The sequence below is a fragment of the Alosa sapidissima genome, chromosome 18 (assembly GCF_018492685.1).
Source record: "Alosa sapidissima isolate fAloSap1 chromosome 18, fAloSap1.pri, whole genome shotgun sequence".
NCBI classification, from domain to species: domain Eukaryota; kingdom Metazoa; phylum Chordata; class Actinopteri; order Clupeiformes; family Clupeidae; genus Alosa; species Alosa sapidissima.
The window spans coordinates 9279613-9298882 of record NC_055974.1 but is presented as its reverse complement, the minus strand read 5'-3'; the positions used below and the strand labels follow the sequence as shown (position 1 = coordinate 9298882).

Genomic DNA, 19270 nt, shown 5'->3' with positions numbered 1-19270 from the left:
CAGTGGAAATGCATGGATTCCAGTTTCTTCCAGTAGCAGCAACTGGAATCCATGCATTTCCACTGAATTATTTTTGGAATCTGATCCCTTATCATACCTGTTCATTATTACTCGTTGCTCGACTTATCGTGACTAAATTCAAGATGGCTGCAAACGCTAAACTTCGTGAAGATACTGTCTGTATAAATCGTCTTGTAAGTAAACTACCAGTGCTTTTTCAAAGTTCTCAATGTCTTGTTTTAAATGTCAGGGCCCTCGGAAGTCTACCAATGAAGTGTGGAGATACATTGAGCCTCGTAAATGGGTGTAAAACAGTGATTTATTTGCATGGCTAGCCCGATGCCGAAGCACCACTATTGAAAAAGCTGTTGGTAGCATCGACTAACTAGCGCCAGATTTTGGAGTGCAGGGGACAAGCCGAGATGGGCTATGAGACATACGTTCACACTCGGTATCATGTTTCAATACACTTTAGGTCAATATCACACCGGAATTCTCCTTTAAATGACTCATTACGGGGCGAATGAAGGGTCTCTCGCCCGCCCCTACTGCCTGTAGGAAATAATATCCCACTTGCAAGTTCGGTGTATCCTACCCGCGGACCGAAGCAGAATCAGTTTACAGCACAGAGGCAGGCTAACGAAACGCTAGAGATTGTTGCAAACGTGTGTATAATGGCAGAGCCGGCGAAGAAGCAGCGAAAACCCTTGACGGAAGACGCAAAGAAAAGGAAAAGAGCTTCAGACCGAGCGAGGGGGAGTTTCGTAGAGAAAAAGCATCAGGCTTGCCTGGTGTCCCTTTAAGGAACAGAGGGAAAAAATCTTGGATTTGATTATGATGTGGTCAGACAGACTGGAGTGATGATCAGAGGGGAGGCGTTTTTACCTCCGTAATTATTACCGGGGCTGAAGAATGGATGGAGAGTCTCTGTGAAGGGAACACTGGTGTAAGAGTACATATGATACCAACTGTCAGCATCATAAAAGGAGACCTGACCAGCCTCGTAGTCCACAAACACCCCCACTCTTTGGGGCTTCTCTTTCAGGAAGAGGGGGGCAGGTATGTCATTTTTTGCCATATACTCGGTCTCATTTTTCAGCCATATTGTCCAGTATCCATTCCCAGGGGTCAGGCTTACCACCCCCTTCCTGGTAATGGACTCTCTGGCCACTCCTAACGTCCAATCAGTCTTCCCCTCGACCTGAACCTCATAGTAGAATTTACCAGAGGAAAAGCCCTGTTTTCCCAAGACACATATAACAGGACCGAACCTCTTTGGGCTGTCACGGACATTCTGTCGTGTGTTTCCATGGTTCACTTCTTTACCATCAGCAGACAGGATGAGTTTAAATTGTGCCGTATCAGGATCCAGGGTCACATCCACTAAGATCACAAGGAAATAAAAATAAATATTTTAAAAAGATCTTCTAACTAGCTTATTTTAGATTAACTAGCTGAACAACACAGGTGACCACTACTGCATCATTTCATGGAGTGCTGAAATGTACACTATTTTTGACATTTCTGAACTGTGAAACTCGGCTAATAGGTCTATGTTTTGTGGTTGTAAACTTAGTCCAGTATCATCATAACTATTCCACCTGTGTTTGCATGGTTAAAATTCTGAAGTGCAAAATACTTTAGGCTACAACACAAATATTTTCTATCCATACAAAAATAATAGAATTCTAACCGCTGAACTTCTTTTTAAACTACACCAGATTGATGCATTCAAACATTGAAATATACAAAATGTTCTCACGGGGGAGAAAAGAGGGGGGGGGGGGGGGTCCTCTAGTCTAATGACACCCCTGTTAGTGGATGAGCATCCCTAAAGGTCCTATCCTAGAATCGCCCCTGCTCCTCCCCTGTGTTTGCATATGCATATCCATCAATGCATATTAAAATATGTTCAAATGGCAGCATGGTCAAATGTATCATGACAATTGTTTTCGTATTTCTAGTTGGATACTGGATGTGAAAACAAGAAAATGGTTGTTCTATAACACGGTGCATTTAGTAGTGTGTGAATGTCCCACACTGGAAAGCATTATAGTTTGATACTGCAGCTGAAGTTAGACTTGAAGAAGAATTTGTCTGTTCACCTGCTCCATTTTTTAACAGCCATTCCATTATTAAAATGTTTTTATATATAAAATACATTTCTATGTTAAAATGTTCTAGTAAAGAAAAGATAGAAAATAAATCTTTGTGTGTGCTGTGAAGTGTTTAGAAAAAATGAAATCGGAATCAGCTAAAATCAGTATCGGCAGGTCAAACTCTGTGAAAAATCGGAATCGGCCCAGAAAATTGCAATTGGTGCATCTCTGCATACAATATAACCAATATTTAGACTATGTTGTCATTACCAGTTAGACATGATGTATTAACCAGTATTACAAAGGTTTGTATTCCACAGGATTGTAGGCCTGTATCATGATATTAGAGACATAAACAGCATATTCCTTTTGGGCCTCAAATCTAGATAGTTTTGCTACAAGTTCAATGTTACCAGTGTGAGACAGGATAGAAGAGAGTCTCCCCTCCCTAGATCCACAACTTTTAGCTGATAAGATATGTTTTGCTCTTAGCGGTAAAGGTTATTCTCCCACAGGTCTGAGTTCATTGTATGACCACACTGAGGTCATTGACTGGTCCACGTGACTGAAGGTGTTGAAATACATGTATGTGCTTTGAGAAAGACTAGATGCTGCTGAGTTTTAAATCCTGGTGACCTTACTGACGTAGTGTCTCAGAATAAAACTTGCATTTACAGACAAGACTTGCCTGCTTGTCTTCTGTTTGGAACAGAGTGACTGACTGCACAGCTGGACTGTGCTCATAACAACTGTACAGCCCCAGCATGAGAAGAAATTCCTTCAAAACAAGAACTTGAGCTAAGAAGTGCCACCAACATACCTGCACATTTCTTGATCTCCATCATGGATTCTATGAGACAATACAAACAAATGTCAAATCTTAGGCCTCTTGATAATTGTGCTCCTTAAATTCTTGCAGATCCAACTCCACACTGGTAACTGTGGCGCTATCACTGTCAAAGTCGAGGTCATCTCACATGAGCAACATGTGATTTAATGTTATATTAGAGTGCACGTATGGCTTCCAGTGGTTATTTTGTGCACTCGCAGCTGGTTTTTCCTCACTCGCAGCTACCTGTTTGGCTCTTGGATGTTAAATTTGTGCACATGGACACAATGATTGTGCATGCAGTCAATATCTGCGTGTGTGAGATAATATAATTCACTCATGAGGATGGTTTGTCGCCTCAGGACTTTTGACATGATTAAAGTTCCTTAGGATAACATTTATAGCAGCACTAAAGAGGTTTTTATTACCGTACTGCCTTAAAATAACGTTTCCAAAATATTTTTTATGGCACATAAACTCTTAATAGGGCAAACAATACACAGAGCAGCGTTGCATCACTTGTAACAACATTCCATTTGAATCTCGAGCAAAAACAAAATGGGAAAGTGCTGCTATAGAGCTGCTAAGCTATAGACTGAAGTGTGTAGATGCTTGCAGGAATTCAGAGCACTTTCTACAGACTGCTGTCCACGCATTCCATTCCCTCTCAGGGTTGTTCGCTCAATTTTTTTTTGAGATCAATGGTCATGATGATGATAATATGTGTTCAACTTCAAATTTATGGTAACACTTTGTGTTGCACACAAAAAAGTGGTTTTCATTTGTCTCCATTCCTGAAAAAAGATTGTTCTGAAGAATGTCAATTTGTCCCATAGGGCATGTTGTGTTTATATACTGTTTTTAGTTTTTCTCAGTTGCTTTGGTACATTTCTCAGATCGGAGAAATGGTAATTCTCAAAACTGTTCAAACTCCATATCATCTTATTACTTGTGCACGCCATTGAAGCAGTTTCTCCCCATTTTGAACAAATAGCAATGCTTTCGTACATCCATGCAACTTTTCAATGGCTAATCTCATGTTGGTCATACTGTACATGTGACCTGACAGACAGGAACATCAGGATGTATAGAAAGATGTACAGTGGTGCACAGCTCTGATCAAGGGGTATTTTACAGTATTGGTAATTTTTCATTTGCACAGTGCTGTAAAAGCCTTAGTTTTTTTTTATAGTCACAATGTCTGTCAACAGTAAAAACTTTGAAACATATCCACTGTTTTACAATCAACCCCCTCTACACACAATAATGTGTAACTTTGTAGTTTTGAAATAGAAAATAGTACTGCCCTGCACATTGTTCATTAGAACATACTTACAGAGTAAACTGTCCTATTGACAACAACACAAAACAGACATAATCTTGACATAAACAATGGCATCATGACCTGTCATTTTGATTGCGCTGACCATTTCATTGGCATACATATTTGCTTTTGAGGCATAAACTAGTATTTTGAGCAAGATACGCGCTTTTGCAGATTATCTACTATGTTTGCAGTAATTGTTTTGAGAAATGTACTAACTGTTGTGCAAATGTTCATTATGATTCGTAAAAATGCACCAAAGCAATTGTGAACAACTGTAATTATTCATTCATATTAATGCAAATAACTTTCTTCCAAGACATAGAATTGTTCCATATGCTTAAGTACTAAGAGTACTGTAAACACAGTGCAAAGACAAGCACAGTAGAGGGTAGTGTTTTTTATTTCTACCAGTCTACCTGAATGTGCAATACTACATCTCAATTTAATGGTTCACAACTTGAAGAACATCAGTTTTAGTTCACAGCCATCCACCCCAATTCATTTTTGTCCCTTGATGGAGAAGAATTTGGGCTCTATAGTGTATCCAAGCTATGTTTATAGTTTGATACAAAGATGCACATTTATCACACAGCACAGTGGTGACAGGCAAGGGTGCTTCTTAACTGTAGATGGAGCCCAAGAGCAATTCTTCTTTAGTGCTGCTTTAAACTAATGTCTTGTATTACAAGGCAGGTGTTGAAGAGAAAAATACAACAATAAGGGTTTGGAACACACAAGGGCTTTGAGAAGCAGCTATGCGAAATGATACTGCTATGCAAAAGATACTCTCAAAGTATGTGTAATGTTTATATCTACCAGTCTCAGAGTCTTGACACACAGCTGCAACGATATGACAAAGAGCATAGCTACCTCTGACTTTTGGTCTGCATTCTATGCTCAAAAATGTTCATGCCTCCTGTGACACAAATCTCATTACACGGTGCTATAAACTAACGTTTCTGGGGGTGTCTACACAATGTGCAGATCCTCTTTTGATCTTTACCCACAAATATCATTACATAGCACAACACACATTTAAATAGATTCTTGTCAGCAATATGTACTCACCGTGTTTAATGAAGTACTTCTGCAGTTCATCTTTTTCTTTAGCCAAAGTGTCGTATTGGGATTCTGTCTGGGATGTCTTGTTCTTCAGGATACTGTACTGAGTCTGTAAGTGGGACATTGTTCGATTTAGATAATTGAAACTGGTTTGTAGTTGGTCTTTCTCTGCTGTCAAATTGTTGTAAAGAGCCTGTAGCTGGTTGTGTTCAGCCTGCTTATTGTGACCGGTGAAGAACGTCTGCAGTTCATCTCTTTCTTTAGCCAAAGTGTCGTATTGGGCTTCTGTCTGAGATGTCTTGTTCTTCAGGATACTGTACTGAGTCTGTAATTGGGATTTCTCTCTTTTCAAGTTGTTAAAGCTTGTTTGTAGTTGGTCTTTCTCTCCAGTCAAATTGTTGCAAAGAGCCAGGAGCTGGTGTTTCTCTTTATCCTGTTTATTGTGACTGAGCTCTAACTGATGTCTTGCTTCAGTGGTCTTGATGGACAGTCCTATGATGACAGCCAACAGGAGAAGACACAGCAGCCCAAGCAACACCACTGCAAGCTTGTAGAAGCCTGGACATGATAAAATCCAATAACAGTTTCACCATCCATCTATATATACCTCTATTATCTAAAATACACACTTTCTCTCTCTCACACACACACAAACACACATGCATTTTCAAATGACACAAGATAAAAATGGGCATGCACAATTACCAAAGATTTTGTGATTTCTAGCTTTCTTGGTGTTCTTGCTCAAGTCTGTGTTGATATCTTCTGGTTCATCTTTGTCATTGGGGGATCTGTGTACTCTGTAGGTCTGGGCATCGTCATTTATGAGCATCTCCATTTTTCTCTCTGCGGTGGATCTATGACACCCTGTCCAGAGGATAACCTGCACTAATGTAGAAATCCATGGGGTGAACGATCTCAAAAAGGGATGTTTGGGTGTGGCCTTTTTTAAGGGTCCTTATCAAGAGTCAGAGGTTCATCTAGAACAACACCCTTTGGTTAACCCTACAGAGACCACTAGAGCAGAATTTACACCACACAGTGATTTGGGGAAACCATATGTCAGATGTTCTTATGATGTTGGGAGAATATTCTGCATATTCCTCATGTGTTGTCTTTCTCCACAACATCTGACATACATTTAAAATCACATTCAAAATCATAGGTATATCAAAATAGTTTTTAAATATAAATAAAAACATGCTATTAAATATGTTTTTTCCCCAAGGTTATAGTAGCATAATTGCCATTTTAGTCCTAGACTATGTGACTTAAAGTATATGAAGTATTAATAAAAATAGCCTACATTAAGCATATAAGCAATTAGTAATAACAACAATATCAATAACAATGTCAGTTCCAGTATTAAATATCAACAATGAAAATAATGAGTTTTCATATGAACAAAAACCATAAACATACAAAACATCCAATAATGTATGAAAATTATTTAATGGAAGTCCAACTTGCAAGGTGAACAGATGCCTCTAAACACTTAAAAGTCCCAAAACTATCACAAGAATGCAGAACACGAGGCAACTTATTCCAATAATGCAAGAGAGAGACAATAGAAAGAAGGGCCTTCACAAAAGGCCAAGAAGAGTTTGGGGTCTTCCCAAGTAAGAGCCAATGAAGTTGTGAGTCAGATAGTAGGTCCTTATAAGTGTTTTGCAGCAAATAGCCTAAGTTATCCACGGTCTCTTATTAATGATTTGTTATCCTATACCTCTTCTCCCTTTCTCTCTCCCTGACCCTGTCACACACACACAAACACACAAATGACCACACTAGGCTAGGCCTAGGCTACTGTTGTCAGCGTAATTGCTTAGACTCTTTGGTTGGGCACTTGAATGTAGACAGTAGCCTAATAGAATGAAAGTCAGACAAATGGTCTCATTCTGGACGGATGATAACAGGAAGCAAAACACATTTTGATAACACCTGAAAAATTGCTGCAGGGTTAATTGGTCATGTGCAACATAGATCTTTTTTTCTGAAAGGGGAAAACCAAAGGATACACTCCCAGTTAAGAATTCAGAGGGACAGGCTACAGTATCTGAGTTGTTTGCCTGGTCTCTGCGCCTATACGCAAAAGTAATTCAGTTTCTAGAGAATATCATTCAAACGTGGATAAACCATAGACTGTATAAAATAGGCATAACTCCGAATTATAGCCCGGCCCACCCATTGACTGTAATACAGACCAGTCAGGTTCGATGAAAATGGTAATGCCCTCGTGAGACTTTTACCAGGTTGCGGTTTCTATAGTAACAGTCAACAGGAGGCGTGTTATTGCTGTGCGCTTTTGAACATAGTTAGGCTGCTTTACTCCGCATTTTGTAACAAATCAGCTAAACATTTTAATTTACATGTAATTATTTAGTTATCAGTGTGATTAAGCTGTGATTTAAGACGCGTTGACCAGGTAAAGTAGCAGTAGAGTAACAGTCCACAGGCAGATGTGTTATGCCTCCCAAGAAAACCGAGCGTAACGTTAAACAGGATGTGCCGTCATTACCAACACCACCCGGCTCCGACAAGGACAGTTTGTTGCAAAAAGAGTAAGTTGCATCTCCATTCACAGTGTGATGCATAAAGCGCCATAATGCAAAATCTCATCTAACATGTAAGCATTCTGGGGACATCTAGGTACGACATTCTGACCAACACACTGCTCAATCTCAAGAAGAAACTAGAACAGCTGTATCCTTTAATGTTTGCAATTTAGGCTAGGCTACAGCTCGCAAACAAATTTCACTCCCTCCGAGAGTGAAATATAGGTTATAGGCATTTGTGACTATCTCGATTTGTCCACAATTTTATTTACAAAGTATTTAACAATGCGTCAATGACAGACGGAAAGAGAACGAGTTCCTTCAGAATGAAGCCAACCAGACGCGCATGGAGAGTGTGAGCAATCCGACTCTTTTAGTGAACACACACACACACACACACACACACCGCTATGTGTAACTCCGGGCACGCCTACTGATGGGCCACCCGTAAAGGTGCTTGTTAATTAAAGGTGTTCTAAGATGCTGGGTAACGTCACTTCTGTTGACTTTCAAACAAAACAAAGAGCTAGCTCGCTACTTCCTCCCCCTCCCTCCCATGCTGCTCCCGTGCAATTGAAACTCTCTTAAACGCTCATCTCATCTGTGATTTGCTGGGACCGTTTGTTATGTTTTTATGGGCTAGGTTTGCCCAGGTTGTTTTTGTTGCTGTTTTTGGAGCCTGGGTTGTCCAGAGATCGCGTTTTTTTTTTTTACAGTAATTCAGGACACAGACAGCTAGCGGTCGGTTAGGTGATGTTTGCAGTAGGCTAAGTGACATGAAAGTTTTAGCCTAAAAAACGTGTGGCATCGCTTAGAGCACCTTTAATGCACTCCAGGGTACTGTGTTTACAGTCCAGTAGGTAAATAAATAAAGATAGATAGATAGATAGACAGACAGATAGATAGATAGATAGATACTTTATTAGGGGAAATTCAAGAAAGAAAAAAAATTAATTAAAAACTTTGAATCTGTATGAGATATTACTCGAAGCCATTGCAATAGGCATAGGCTATGTTTCCCCCATAGTATTGTTATATTGCCCTACTGCTGAGGGCTATTATTGCTACCTACCCTACAAAAATGTACGCTGAAGTCAAGTCATGTAAAATGTAAGTCAATACCTAAAATGCCGTAGTAGCCTACCTGTAGCTTTGGCAACAATGACTTTATTCAGGTATGCCAATAAAGCCTCATTTCATTTGATTTAATTTGATATGAAAGAGAAAGAGGGTAATATTTCTTATTTTAGCACGAGTACATGTCATACATGTCCAAGAGGACCCAAAAGCGACAGAAGGCTATAGTCACGCTCAGTGACCAGAACCATCAGCAGCTGGAGAGCCTGAGAGAGCAACGAGATGAGCTCTTTAGAAAATACGAGGAACAGGCCAGCGGTAAGATGACTCTTTACTCTGTGGCCATCTGTGAGCAGCAGCTATAGGTTACTGTAGGTCTCTTCAGTACGCCAATAGCCGCCCACAGATGTATACTGTCCAAAAAAGTTTACAAATGGAGAATTTAAGTTTTTGTTGTTTTTGATTGTCTTAATGAGATAATAGACATGGCAAGCCTTTAATCTCAGTCCCAGAAAGCATATATATAGCATGTATATAGCCTACACTATGTACCCCTAAATGAGTATGAAAACAAAAATGAGATGACCAACTGTTGGTCACCAACAACATGTATAAAAAGACTTCTGTTACTACTTAAGTTGCCTACTATTACAACTGTGGAAAAATAGTTTGTGAAAGTACAATTTCCCCAACATGAATGTGTTCAGATTAGTTAAATGACCTAAATGACCTGTTTTTCACCTCTACATTTATCAGAACTAAAGCAGAAAATTCTGGAGAAGGAAAATGAGCTTGCTCTGCTAAACATAGAGATTGCTGAGCTGAGAGAATTCAAGGTACTGTGCACTTTAGGTATTTGTGCCATCCACAATCGGTGAAGTCATGTTAGATTTTGTTTGGAGCTACTGAAAGTTTACATTTTTGATAGTCATCTATCTATTTATCTTCATTGATTTTGTGTTGATTTTTGTATATGTTTTTTCTTGTGGGTGTGTGTCCTTGTGTCTGTCTCGTGCTTGCGCGCACACACACACACACACACGCAACAGAGCCTACAGCAGCAACAGCTCGGCTGTATCGCCGAACTGGAGAAGGAGGTGGTGGCCATGCGCTGCCGTCACTCAGAGTCGCTGCAGGCCCTCAAGTCTGACTTCCTGAGGGAGAAGGAGCGCTATCAGGCCCAGGCCCAGCAGGAGGTCAGCAACCTCGCCCTGGCAGCGAACAAAGTGAGCATGCAGCACGAGTGTATGACACCAGAAAACAACACCCTATCTTGTTTTTCTGATATGGCTTATTAATCTTCTCTCCACCCACTAGAAAAGAAACGCATAAGGACACACACACACACACACAAACACACAACATCTTAAATCATTTTACTTGGATTGACTAATATTGACTAAAATATCACAGTATCACCGCTAAGAGCTAGCTATGTTATTTAAGACTACCCAAATTGTGCAAAGAAACAGTGCATTTCCTGTATATCAAGGGTATATTACAGATATAAAGCCTAGACTGCTAATGACAGCTAATGTAATTCAGTATGTGTCATTAATCAGTCTTAAAAAACCCATCTGGTACTTTATATGTGAGAATTTTAATGATAGGATTTGCTCCAGTAGTTTGCTTTAATGAAAAGTGGATCTGCCACGGTAAACTTAATATCTACAAGGAACATTTTTGTTTACCCTAACCTGACACACACTTAAACATTTTTCAGAAGTGAAATACACCTTTAGCACCCATGGGTACATAAATGATTGCCTATGCCACACAGCAAGACTGCCTATTAAAGCTGGTACAGAGCAGAATTGTACCCCCCACACACACACACAAACACATTTCCAAATGGCTGTCTCACCTTCATCACATACACACACACACACACACACATGCATTTACACACACACACACACACACACACAAACAAATACATTTATATATATATATAAGGCATCGTGATACCTTTTTAGTATCGATACACCGTGCAACACTACTCTCTCCTTCATCACATACACACACACACACACACACACACAAATGCATTTACACACACACACACACACACACACAAATACATTTCCAAACAGCCATCTCTCCCCCACATCTCCACCAGGAGGCGTCCGAGTGCCTGCTGTCCCACACACAGGAGGTGGCAATGGAGAACCGGGATCTGCGGGCGCAGCTGCAGGAGCTCATCCAGCGGGCAGACGCCCTGCGCACCCACCAGGACCAGCTGCAGGCCCAGCAGCACCAGCTGCTGCTGGAGAAGGAGTATGTGCATGAGCTCCGTCGGCTGCGCGCAGCACCGCACTCCCACTTCACACCACAAGGTGGCGCTGCTAGTGTCCAGGTGGATCCAGCAGCAGCCGCTGTCACCACTACTGCCACCACCACTGGTTGCTGAGCTAGGTACACAGGGATGTGACCAGGCTACATTTTTTTCTTTTTCTTCTTTTGCACTTCTCACCAGTATATGATTTGAGCACATTTTTGGAATTGTTACGAAGTATCATGATAAACCACTCTTCTGAAGTAAAATGATCTGTGTGATTTTTTTTCACTGTGATTTTCTATTAGAAATTTGAAGAATTCCATGATAAACCATTCTCTTGATCCCAAAACATGATGCCTTATGTGAAAAGTATACCTGAAAGAATCAAACTAAAGAGACTGCAATACAATATAAAAGTCCATAACATTATTTCCACTGTCCATTTCTATTTCCATTTAATCCATTGTCAATAGCTACTTTACATTAATTTCAAATGTATTCCTTTTTATATCTGTTAACTTGTTCATTCACTCTTACTTTTTGCTCAGCTTATTGCACAAACAATTGACCTAATTGAGAATTCTAACTGCTTAGCAAACCCACATGGCTGAGTATTTGTGTGGTCTCTTCTGTTTCCTGCTGTGCAATAGTGCAGATGCAAGACTGCAGGGTGTCAGAGCTGAAACGTCTGGTGAGACCACAGGTCCCCCATGCTTCCGTCTAGCTGCTTGAGGCCCCGACTTTGACCACAGCACAGAGGTGAATTCCCTGTGCAAGCTTCTGCAAGGGCCGCGGCCACTAACTTTCTCTCTGCAATGCAGCCTGGACGCACATCTCTGTAGTTAGTGGACTGTTCTAAGTGCAGTCTTTGGTTGGTGCTGCAGAGATCCCAAGGTCTGAGAGTTCTTTCAAACAAACAGCAGTGAATAATATGGCATTGCTGAAACCATAGATATATACGTATGTTATCTATGGTTGAAATAGTGAGTTTAAGAATACAGGTAATTTCCTCAACCATTTGGTACAGAGAAACCACATCAATTCACACAGGAAAACCATGTAACACCACCCAAATGAATAAGGGAGTAACATAAAGCCTTCATTTATTAAGTTACCACACCTACTACCCAAGCATGAGACCCTCCACAGTTTGCTTTCATGGTGTTTTTTCAGCTCCTCTCTATTGCTTAGCAACCTGCGCATGGCCATGTACTTCCTGTGAAGAAAAAAATGGTGACCTATAATGGGGTTGCTATACTACTACACAAAGCATTTCTAACCAGTCTTGCACTGCAACTCAATGCCGAGCTAATGACAGCTGATTACTGGTAACCCAACTGTTTCCTTATCTTTGATGGATTGCCACATATAATTCTAACATAAAATGCATCTTAAAATATAACAACTCTTGAAATGGCTAGCTAGCAAGCATTTTATTAGTATGGGGTTTATTATAATATATTATTTGGAGTGCAGGCCAACTTGTGTGTTATTTTGTTGTTCCACTGCATGTAGAACGTGCATCCATAATGCCCAGAGTGGCTTGATTTGTTAATATCCAGATATATAATATTAGTGACATATGGCATACATAGGCACATACAGTATATGCAGAGCAAACAAGTCACAGCTCATGTGTATGACGACCCTGAGCAACCGGAAGGTGGACTTCACACATTGGTCATTGCAGAACAAAACACTTGTGCATCACTTTGTGGCAATTCATGTCCTGGCTTCATCTCTTATGCAACTCACATGAATGCTTACCATTTGTTGAAGGTAAGTAATTACAGTGTTAAACCTTCACAATTGGTACTGATATTGCATCTTTTTTAATGTAAAGTATTTGGTGTAATGAAAACCTTAATATGTGGCTACTTTTGGGGTCTTTTTTTATAGCAGCAGATTTTCAATAGTGATATTTTTTTCTAAATCAAAGTGAATGTCTGGTCCATTATAATGTGTATGCAATGAAATGCATTTGATGTGCACATACTGTCTCCGAGGGTTGTATTCTCAAGATTGTAATCACTAATATGTTGGAAATGACGGACGGTCATTTTCATCAAGCGAGAATTGTGTTTTATTTGTGAGAATTAAGTTGATTCAACCTTATCTGACATCATATCATATAGTTGTATCATTATATAGAATAAAGGTCATCATTCTTTCATCTGATCTTTTTGCTTATAAAATAGGCGCCAATTTAGTTCTTCTGTGTCTGTGTAGCCTATGTGTGGTAGGGGAAAGCTGCAGAATATTAAAGGGAAGTCCTCAACCCTGGCAGAAGTTGTTGATATTTGATACATTTAGATTTTAGACTGTTTAGATTGTAGACTGTTTTGATTATTAGTAATCTATTCATATAATTTTCAAAGCTGTTTTAAATGTCACCAAACCTTTAGCACAGATTACCTGTGGTTATTAGCCTGAGGTTTTCCCCCACCTCAACTATTGCAGTACTCTTTTGTATGTACAGTGAAGCCTTTACAGACAAGACTTCATCAGCCCTATGTTATAGTACTCAAGACCGTTCTTGGTCGCAAGACCACTCATAGTGGTAGCATTTACAGTGTATTGAAATGTTTAGAAAGACATATGTACTGTGATTTATATTGTTGCCATACTTGAAATGATACCATGATATAGATTTTAGGCCATACAGTTGAGCCCCAATATAGTGGCTGTGTTCCACATTTCATAGTCATGTCATGTAGCCTCAAACATTAGTCTCTTGCAGGTCTTGGTCTTGATAGGTCTCACCCTGTCTTGGTCTTGTCTCGGTCTCAACAACCTCTGGTCTTGGTCTCGGGTTAGGTGGTCTTGTCTACATCACTGCTTATAAGAGCATGTCACCCCACGGCTCATTAACCTCCATCAAATACGAGTCGCTAACGCCTTTCTACAGTGACAACTGGGGCTTGAACCGTCTACCTGAAAGGTCACACATATATACCTCTAAGAAATGTCATCTGGCATTGCCAGCCCTACACATGGCAATCTAGGCCAGAATGTTCTTTTTTGTGGTTCCCCAATTCTGGAATGAGCTTCCAAACTACAGCAGAGGAGTCCCTCACTATCCCCCTTAAGTATTTCTGAAAGACTTGTCTCTGCACCTCGTTTCCTAATACCTAAAACAGCCTAACACACCCTTACTGCGCATGTCTTAGAGGAACACGCCGCCATTTTATGAAATTGGGTTATTCACCGTCTCCCCTAGAGTTTGGTAAGTGAGCAAAAGCATTTTTGCCTCCGTGCATGCATTGTCTTAGACTGGCAGTGCCACAGTGCCGCTAGCTTAGCTTAGCATAGTGAATGGAATCGCTCGTCGCCGGATAGCATGTTGTCGGTAAAAGTGAGCCAACAAAAAAAATTATCCCTAATTAATTCTTGTGGTCTGCAAAAAAAGTCTTGAAATGGCTAGCTAGCAAGCATATTATTAGTATGGGGTTTATTATAATATATTATTTGGAGTATACAGGCCAACTTGTGTGTTATTCTGTTGTTCCCCTGCATGTAAAACGTGCATCCATAATGCCCAGAGTGGCTTGATTTTTTAATATCCAGATATATAATATTAGTGACATATGGCATACATAGGCACAGATATGCAGAGCAAACAACTCACAGCTCATGTGTATGACGACCCTGAGCAACCGGAAGCACGAGTACAAATGCACTCTTAAAACATGTGTTGAAAACAACACAACTTGCGTTGTTTTTAACACATCTCTGTGTCCAGATAGGGACAACACAGTTTGTGTTGTTTCCTTTTTTTTATTTGTTACACAATATGTGTTGAAAACAACACAACTTGCGTTGTTCATTAACACATCTCTGTGTCCAGATTAGGACAACGCATTCGTTTTAAGAGTGTGGCAATGCAGATTAAGACAAGGCGATCTCCAGGCAGGTATTGACTTGGGACTATTGGGGACGAAGCACTGCTATTTGGGCACAGAGATTGTCCATGCTGTGGTGAGTGAGACAAGGTGCTGGTGTTGCGTGATATTTCTGCGCCCAGGTACAGAGACTTACATGCTTTTGCCCCCTTATCTGACTCTATGGGAGACAGTGAATAACCCAATATCATAAAACGGTGGCGTGTTCCTTTAACTAGATCTTTTTGCACTTCTGATTGTTGTTCCTCTGTAAGTCGTTTTGGATAAATCACTTGCCATAGGAATAAAAAGAGAATACTATAAAAGTGCTTACTATAATTTTCTTCATTATTTTTATTAAATAGTATTTGCAGACATCAGAAACTGAAATCCTCATTTTTTTTAGTTATGGAGAATGTCTTTGTGATTACTCTGCCTTTGTTCTGCTTGATGGCCACCACATCTGGTAAGTGTTAAAACACTCCCACCTTTATTTTCAAAATGCGTGCGCGCCTTAACATTTACTTTACATTTCCTTTATCATTTTAAAGTAACACGTTTTTTGTTTTTCTGTTTAGCAAGCCTTCATGTGTTGGGTCCGGTCCATCCCATCATAGTGGTCACAGGTGAAGAGCTGCTTCTGCCCTGTTACCTTTCGCCCAACATCAGTGCTGAGAACATGACGGTGACCTGGCTGTTAAACCACACAGGTGCACTGGTGCATCTCTACACAAACGGCAGTGACAGAAATTACCAACAGCACGCTGATTACAGAGGGAGGACCGCTCTGCTCAAGGAGGAACTCAGCAGTGGAAATACTTCACTAAAACTGACCAACGTCACAGTCTCAGACGAAGCAAACTATACATGCTCTATTCAAGATGGACACTGGCATGAGGAAATCTCTCTTCAGATCAAGGTCAACGAAATTACTGGTACTGTTCTGGTATTGCATATTTTTTACAAACATCATATAAGCTAAGGGAATATGGCTTATTTCCTCACTCTATACCACGTAACAACAACAACAACAACAACAACAACAACAATAATAATAATAATAATAGCATTAAGTCAGACTCAAGGTAGCTTTACAAAAACCTAAACAAACAAACTAAACAAACAGGAATCAAACGAGAAGAAGAAAAAATGGTGGTTAGATTTTTTAATGGTGGAGGAGAAATGTTAATGAAACAGAAAGGTCCTGAGAAGGAAAAAGATAAGGTAGTGCAGCTTCAGGCAAATACACTAGAGGGCGCACTTGTATTTTGTCTGACATGACAGTTGCGTTCTCTTGGTCTTTGTCGCAATAGACACCAGGGTGCTTAATTGACAATCACCCGCACCTGTACAGGGTAGGGTTTAAAAGCCAGGACAACATACAGTACATTCATGCCCGCGCGCACTCACTATCTCATACACCTCCCGTCACTACACAACATTCTCCACTCTCACTCCATTTTACCGCCAGCATTCCATTCACTCATGACATCCTCAACCAGATCCCATTCAGTTTGCGTCCGCGAGCCTGGGTCATTACACCTGTCTCTGTGGTATCCTATTTTGTAATATCAGGCTAAAGTCTATTAAAAGGATACATCAATCACTCCATACTTACACCACCTGTAGACATAAACAATTGCAACTGTATTTGTGACTTTCAGGGATGTCGATTGACCGTGCACACTCTGGGAAGGCTGCTTTCAGCATTTTGTTGGCCGCTGCCTTGGCTGTTGGATTGTCACTATTGCTATGTCGTGTTAAACGCAGACTGAAGGGTAACTTCTGTTTTAAGTATTTCAAATTCTATAGTCGCAACATTAAGTCGCAAGTCAATTTCAAGAAACCATCAGAGAAAGAGAATTTTGTTGTAGCCTACTGTAGGCTACATTTAAACAGTGGGTGATCTCTGACTATTTTAACACATATTTTTGAGGGTGAGTGCTGGTGAGTTTCTACAATTTTTCCAGCCTGTCAAATATACTAGAGGTTGTTTTGTTTAAGTGAGCCTGTACATACAGTACAAGCTACATCAGTTTGCATCACTTTCTTGTAATTGTCGTGTATGTTATTATTCTTTTGTAAAGTTTTGTGATGGAATCCAACTGACAGTCTAGTCTGAATACATATTTACTTCTCTTCTTTCAGAATCAGAGGGCTTGAGACTACAGAAAGGTGTGTTTGGTTATTTCCCTAATGGTTTTGAGTGTGCACATTATTTATCTTTATAATGGAAATATCACAGATCCCAATGTTATGTTCATGATCCACATACTGTATTGTAGTATGACCTGATGATGAAATTGTTTGACAAATATGCAAGGCAGCTGTAGTAAGTATCAGTTTGGCTTTTCAGAGCTTGAAAGGACAAGGATGCGTGTTGGTGAGTGAGAGATACAAAAGAAACATGCCTTTTATCTCAGAATTTGCTGTGTTTGGAACTGCTATTCCAGAGGTGTGATTGTATTTGAATTATTAAAAATATTTGTTGGGTTACAAAGTTGAATGTATTGCCCTGGTCTATTCTACTGAATCAAGCAACTCTGTCATGTGCCAAATAATCATCTAATTTCCTGTGATGATCTGACTGTATTAATTATGTTTTATTTACAGAGGTTGAAAAGGTGAGAAAGTATGGAGGTGCGTAGCCTACAGTATATTCTCCTTCACATGCTGACGTTTGCAGTATTCACTTTTATTGAAATACAATACGATGGCAATGTAAAGAAAAAATGTTGTTTCTATTTTATCATAGATATTTAAAGTTGGGTCCTGGTCCTGGGACTTCTAAAAAATATTACGCAAAGAAAGCCAAAGTTATTTTGTTTTTGGGTGTTGGTGTGTTGCAGCTTACAGTTCCAAATATGTTCACTTTACCATATGAGCACAGGGGCATTTGTCTTATGTTCTCCTTTACTTCCTCAGTGAATGTGACCCTGGATCCCGCCACCGCCCATCCACAGCTCATCCTGTCCGTTGACGGGAAGCAGGTCACCTGCGGAGACGCGCCAGGAAGTGTAGATCCCAGCACGGAGCGGTTCACCACGGACCTCTGCGTCCTGGGCCGAGAGGGCTTCACCTCTGGTATGCACTATTACGAGGTGCTGGTGTGGAGGAAGCGTGACTGGACCGTGGGTCTGGTCTGGGAGCACGTCAACCGCAACAGCCCACTGAAGGACCACATATGTGACCTGTACCTAGCCCTTGAGCTGCGTGATGGAACTTGCTATTCTAGCGAATCCAGCGACGCCATCGTTCAGCTAAGGGAGGACATCCAGAAGATTGGAGTGTTTGTGGATTATGACGAGGGCACTGTCAGTTTCTACGACGTGGGGGATGATTACATAGATAATTTATATTCGTTCAGTCAGTATTGCTTCGCTGGAAAAACACTCTACCCTGTCTTCAGTCCTGGGGCCAGTGGTCTAAAGTCTGCTCCATTGATTGTACTTCCGGTGTGGGACATTGAATTTAAGCCAATGCCAGAGAATGTCTAATAAGGGCTCTGCCTATGCTGCCTTGCAAGGTTAAGTTAGATGAAAGGCCTCCTGTGTTAGAGATGGAATTGTAAATGAGACAACTGGATCATGCAAAACAGTCCAACAGAGGCCAGGACCCTGCAGCCTAATGGCAGAATTTCAAAAATCAGAATTTAGTATAAGTATATAAGTATATAAGTATATATACTATTTTGATCCCGTGAGGGAGATCTGCATTTATCCCAATCCGTGAATTAGTGAAACACACACAGCACACAGTGTACACACAGTGAGGTGAAGCACACACTAATCCCGGCGCAGTGAGCTGCCTGCATCAACAGCGGCGCTCGGGGAGCAGTGAGGGGTTAGGTGCCTTGCTCAAGGGCACTTCAGCCGTGCCTACTGGTCGGGGTCCGAAGTGCTAACCAGTAGGCCACGGCTGCCCCATGAATTTCTCTCTTCAAACCTTTCTTTGATTGTCTTCTCGGAGTCAAGGTGTGTTTGTGTAAAAGAGACATATCAAAATGAATTTGTGTGGACTTGTGAGTTATAAAAATCAAAATGGTTGTCAAAGCCTAATTAGATTTTCTTCATAAAACATATACATGGATTTCTATGCAATGTCACGAAAGCATGCGTGCGCAATCAAGAGGCAGAAAGCACCATAGTTCATAGAGCAATGC

General features: G+C 40.5%; 3 protein-coding genes across 4 annotated transcripts; 2 read left to right on the top strand and 1 right to left on the bottom strand.

Annotated features, from left to right (window-relative positions):
• Positions 1-744: 744 nt before the first annotated feature.
• Positions 745-6191, bottom strand: LOC121689747 (E3 ubiquitin-protein ligase TRIM21-like). Its single transcript, XM_042069840.1, has 4 exons — positions 6023-6191; positions 5324-5875; positions 2920-2949; positions 745-1383 (listed from the first exon to the last, which is right to left on the bottom strand). The coding sequence occupies exons 1-4, from the start codon at positions 6153-6155 to the stop codon at positions 833-835; spliced, it is 1266 nt and encodes a 421-aa protein (XP_041925774.1). The 5' UTR covers positions 6156-6191; the 3' UTR covers positions 745-832.
• A 1390-nt stretch (positions 6192-7581) lies between these two features.
• Positions 7582-11493, top strand: ccdc166 (coiled-coil domain containing 166). The gene is made up of 7 exons (XM_042069851.1): positions 7582-7878; positions 7967-8020; positions 8173-8227; positions 9123-9267; positions 9706-9785; positions 9999-10175; positions 11069-11493. The coding sequence occupies exons 1-7, from the start codon at positions 7784-7786 to the stop codon at positions 11357-11359; spliced, it is 897 nt and encodes a 298-aa protein (XP_041925785.1). The 5' UTR covers positions 7582-7783; the 3' UTR covers positions 11360-11493.
• A 1464-nt stretch (positions 11494-12957) lies between these two features.
• On the top strand, positions 12958-18753 carry LOC121689748 (butyrophilin subfamily 3 member A1-like). 2 transcript variants are annotated; one of them, XM_042069842.1, is made up of 8 exons: positions 12958-13006; positions 15515-15574; positions 15687-16043; positions 16773-16886; positions 17257-17283; positions 17465-17491; positions 17722-17748; positions 18034-18753. In XM_042069842.1, exons 2-8 carry the CDS (start codon positions 15517-15519, stop codon positions 18603-18605), a joined length of 1182 nt encoding a protein of 393 aa, XP_041925776.1. In that variant the 5' UTR covers positions 12958-13006; positions 15515-15516; the 3' UTR covers positions 18606-18753. The 2 variants fall into 2 exon arrangements, with proteins under 2 accessions (XP_041925776.1, XP_041925775.1); XM_042069841.1 differs by lacking the exon at positions 12958-13006 and adding an exon at positions 15069-15205 and having other exon boundaries at positions 15691-16043.
• Positions 18754-19270: the final 517 nt, after the last annotated feature.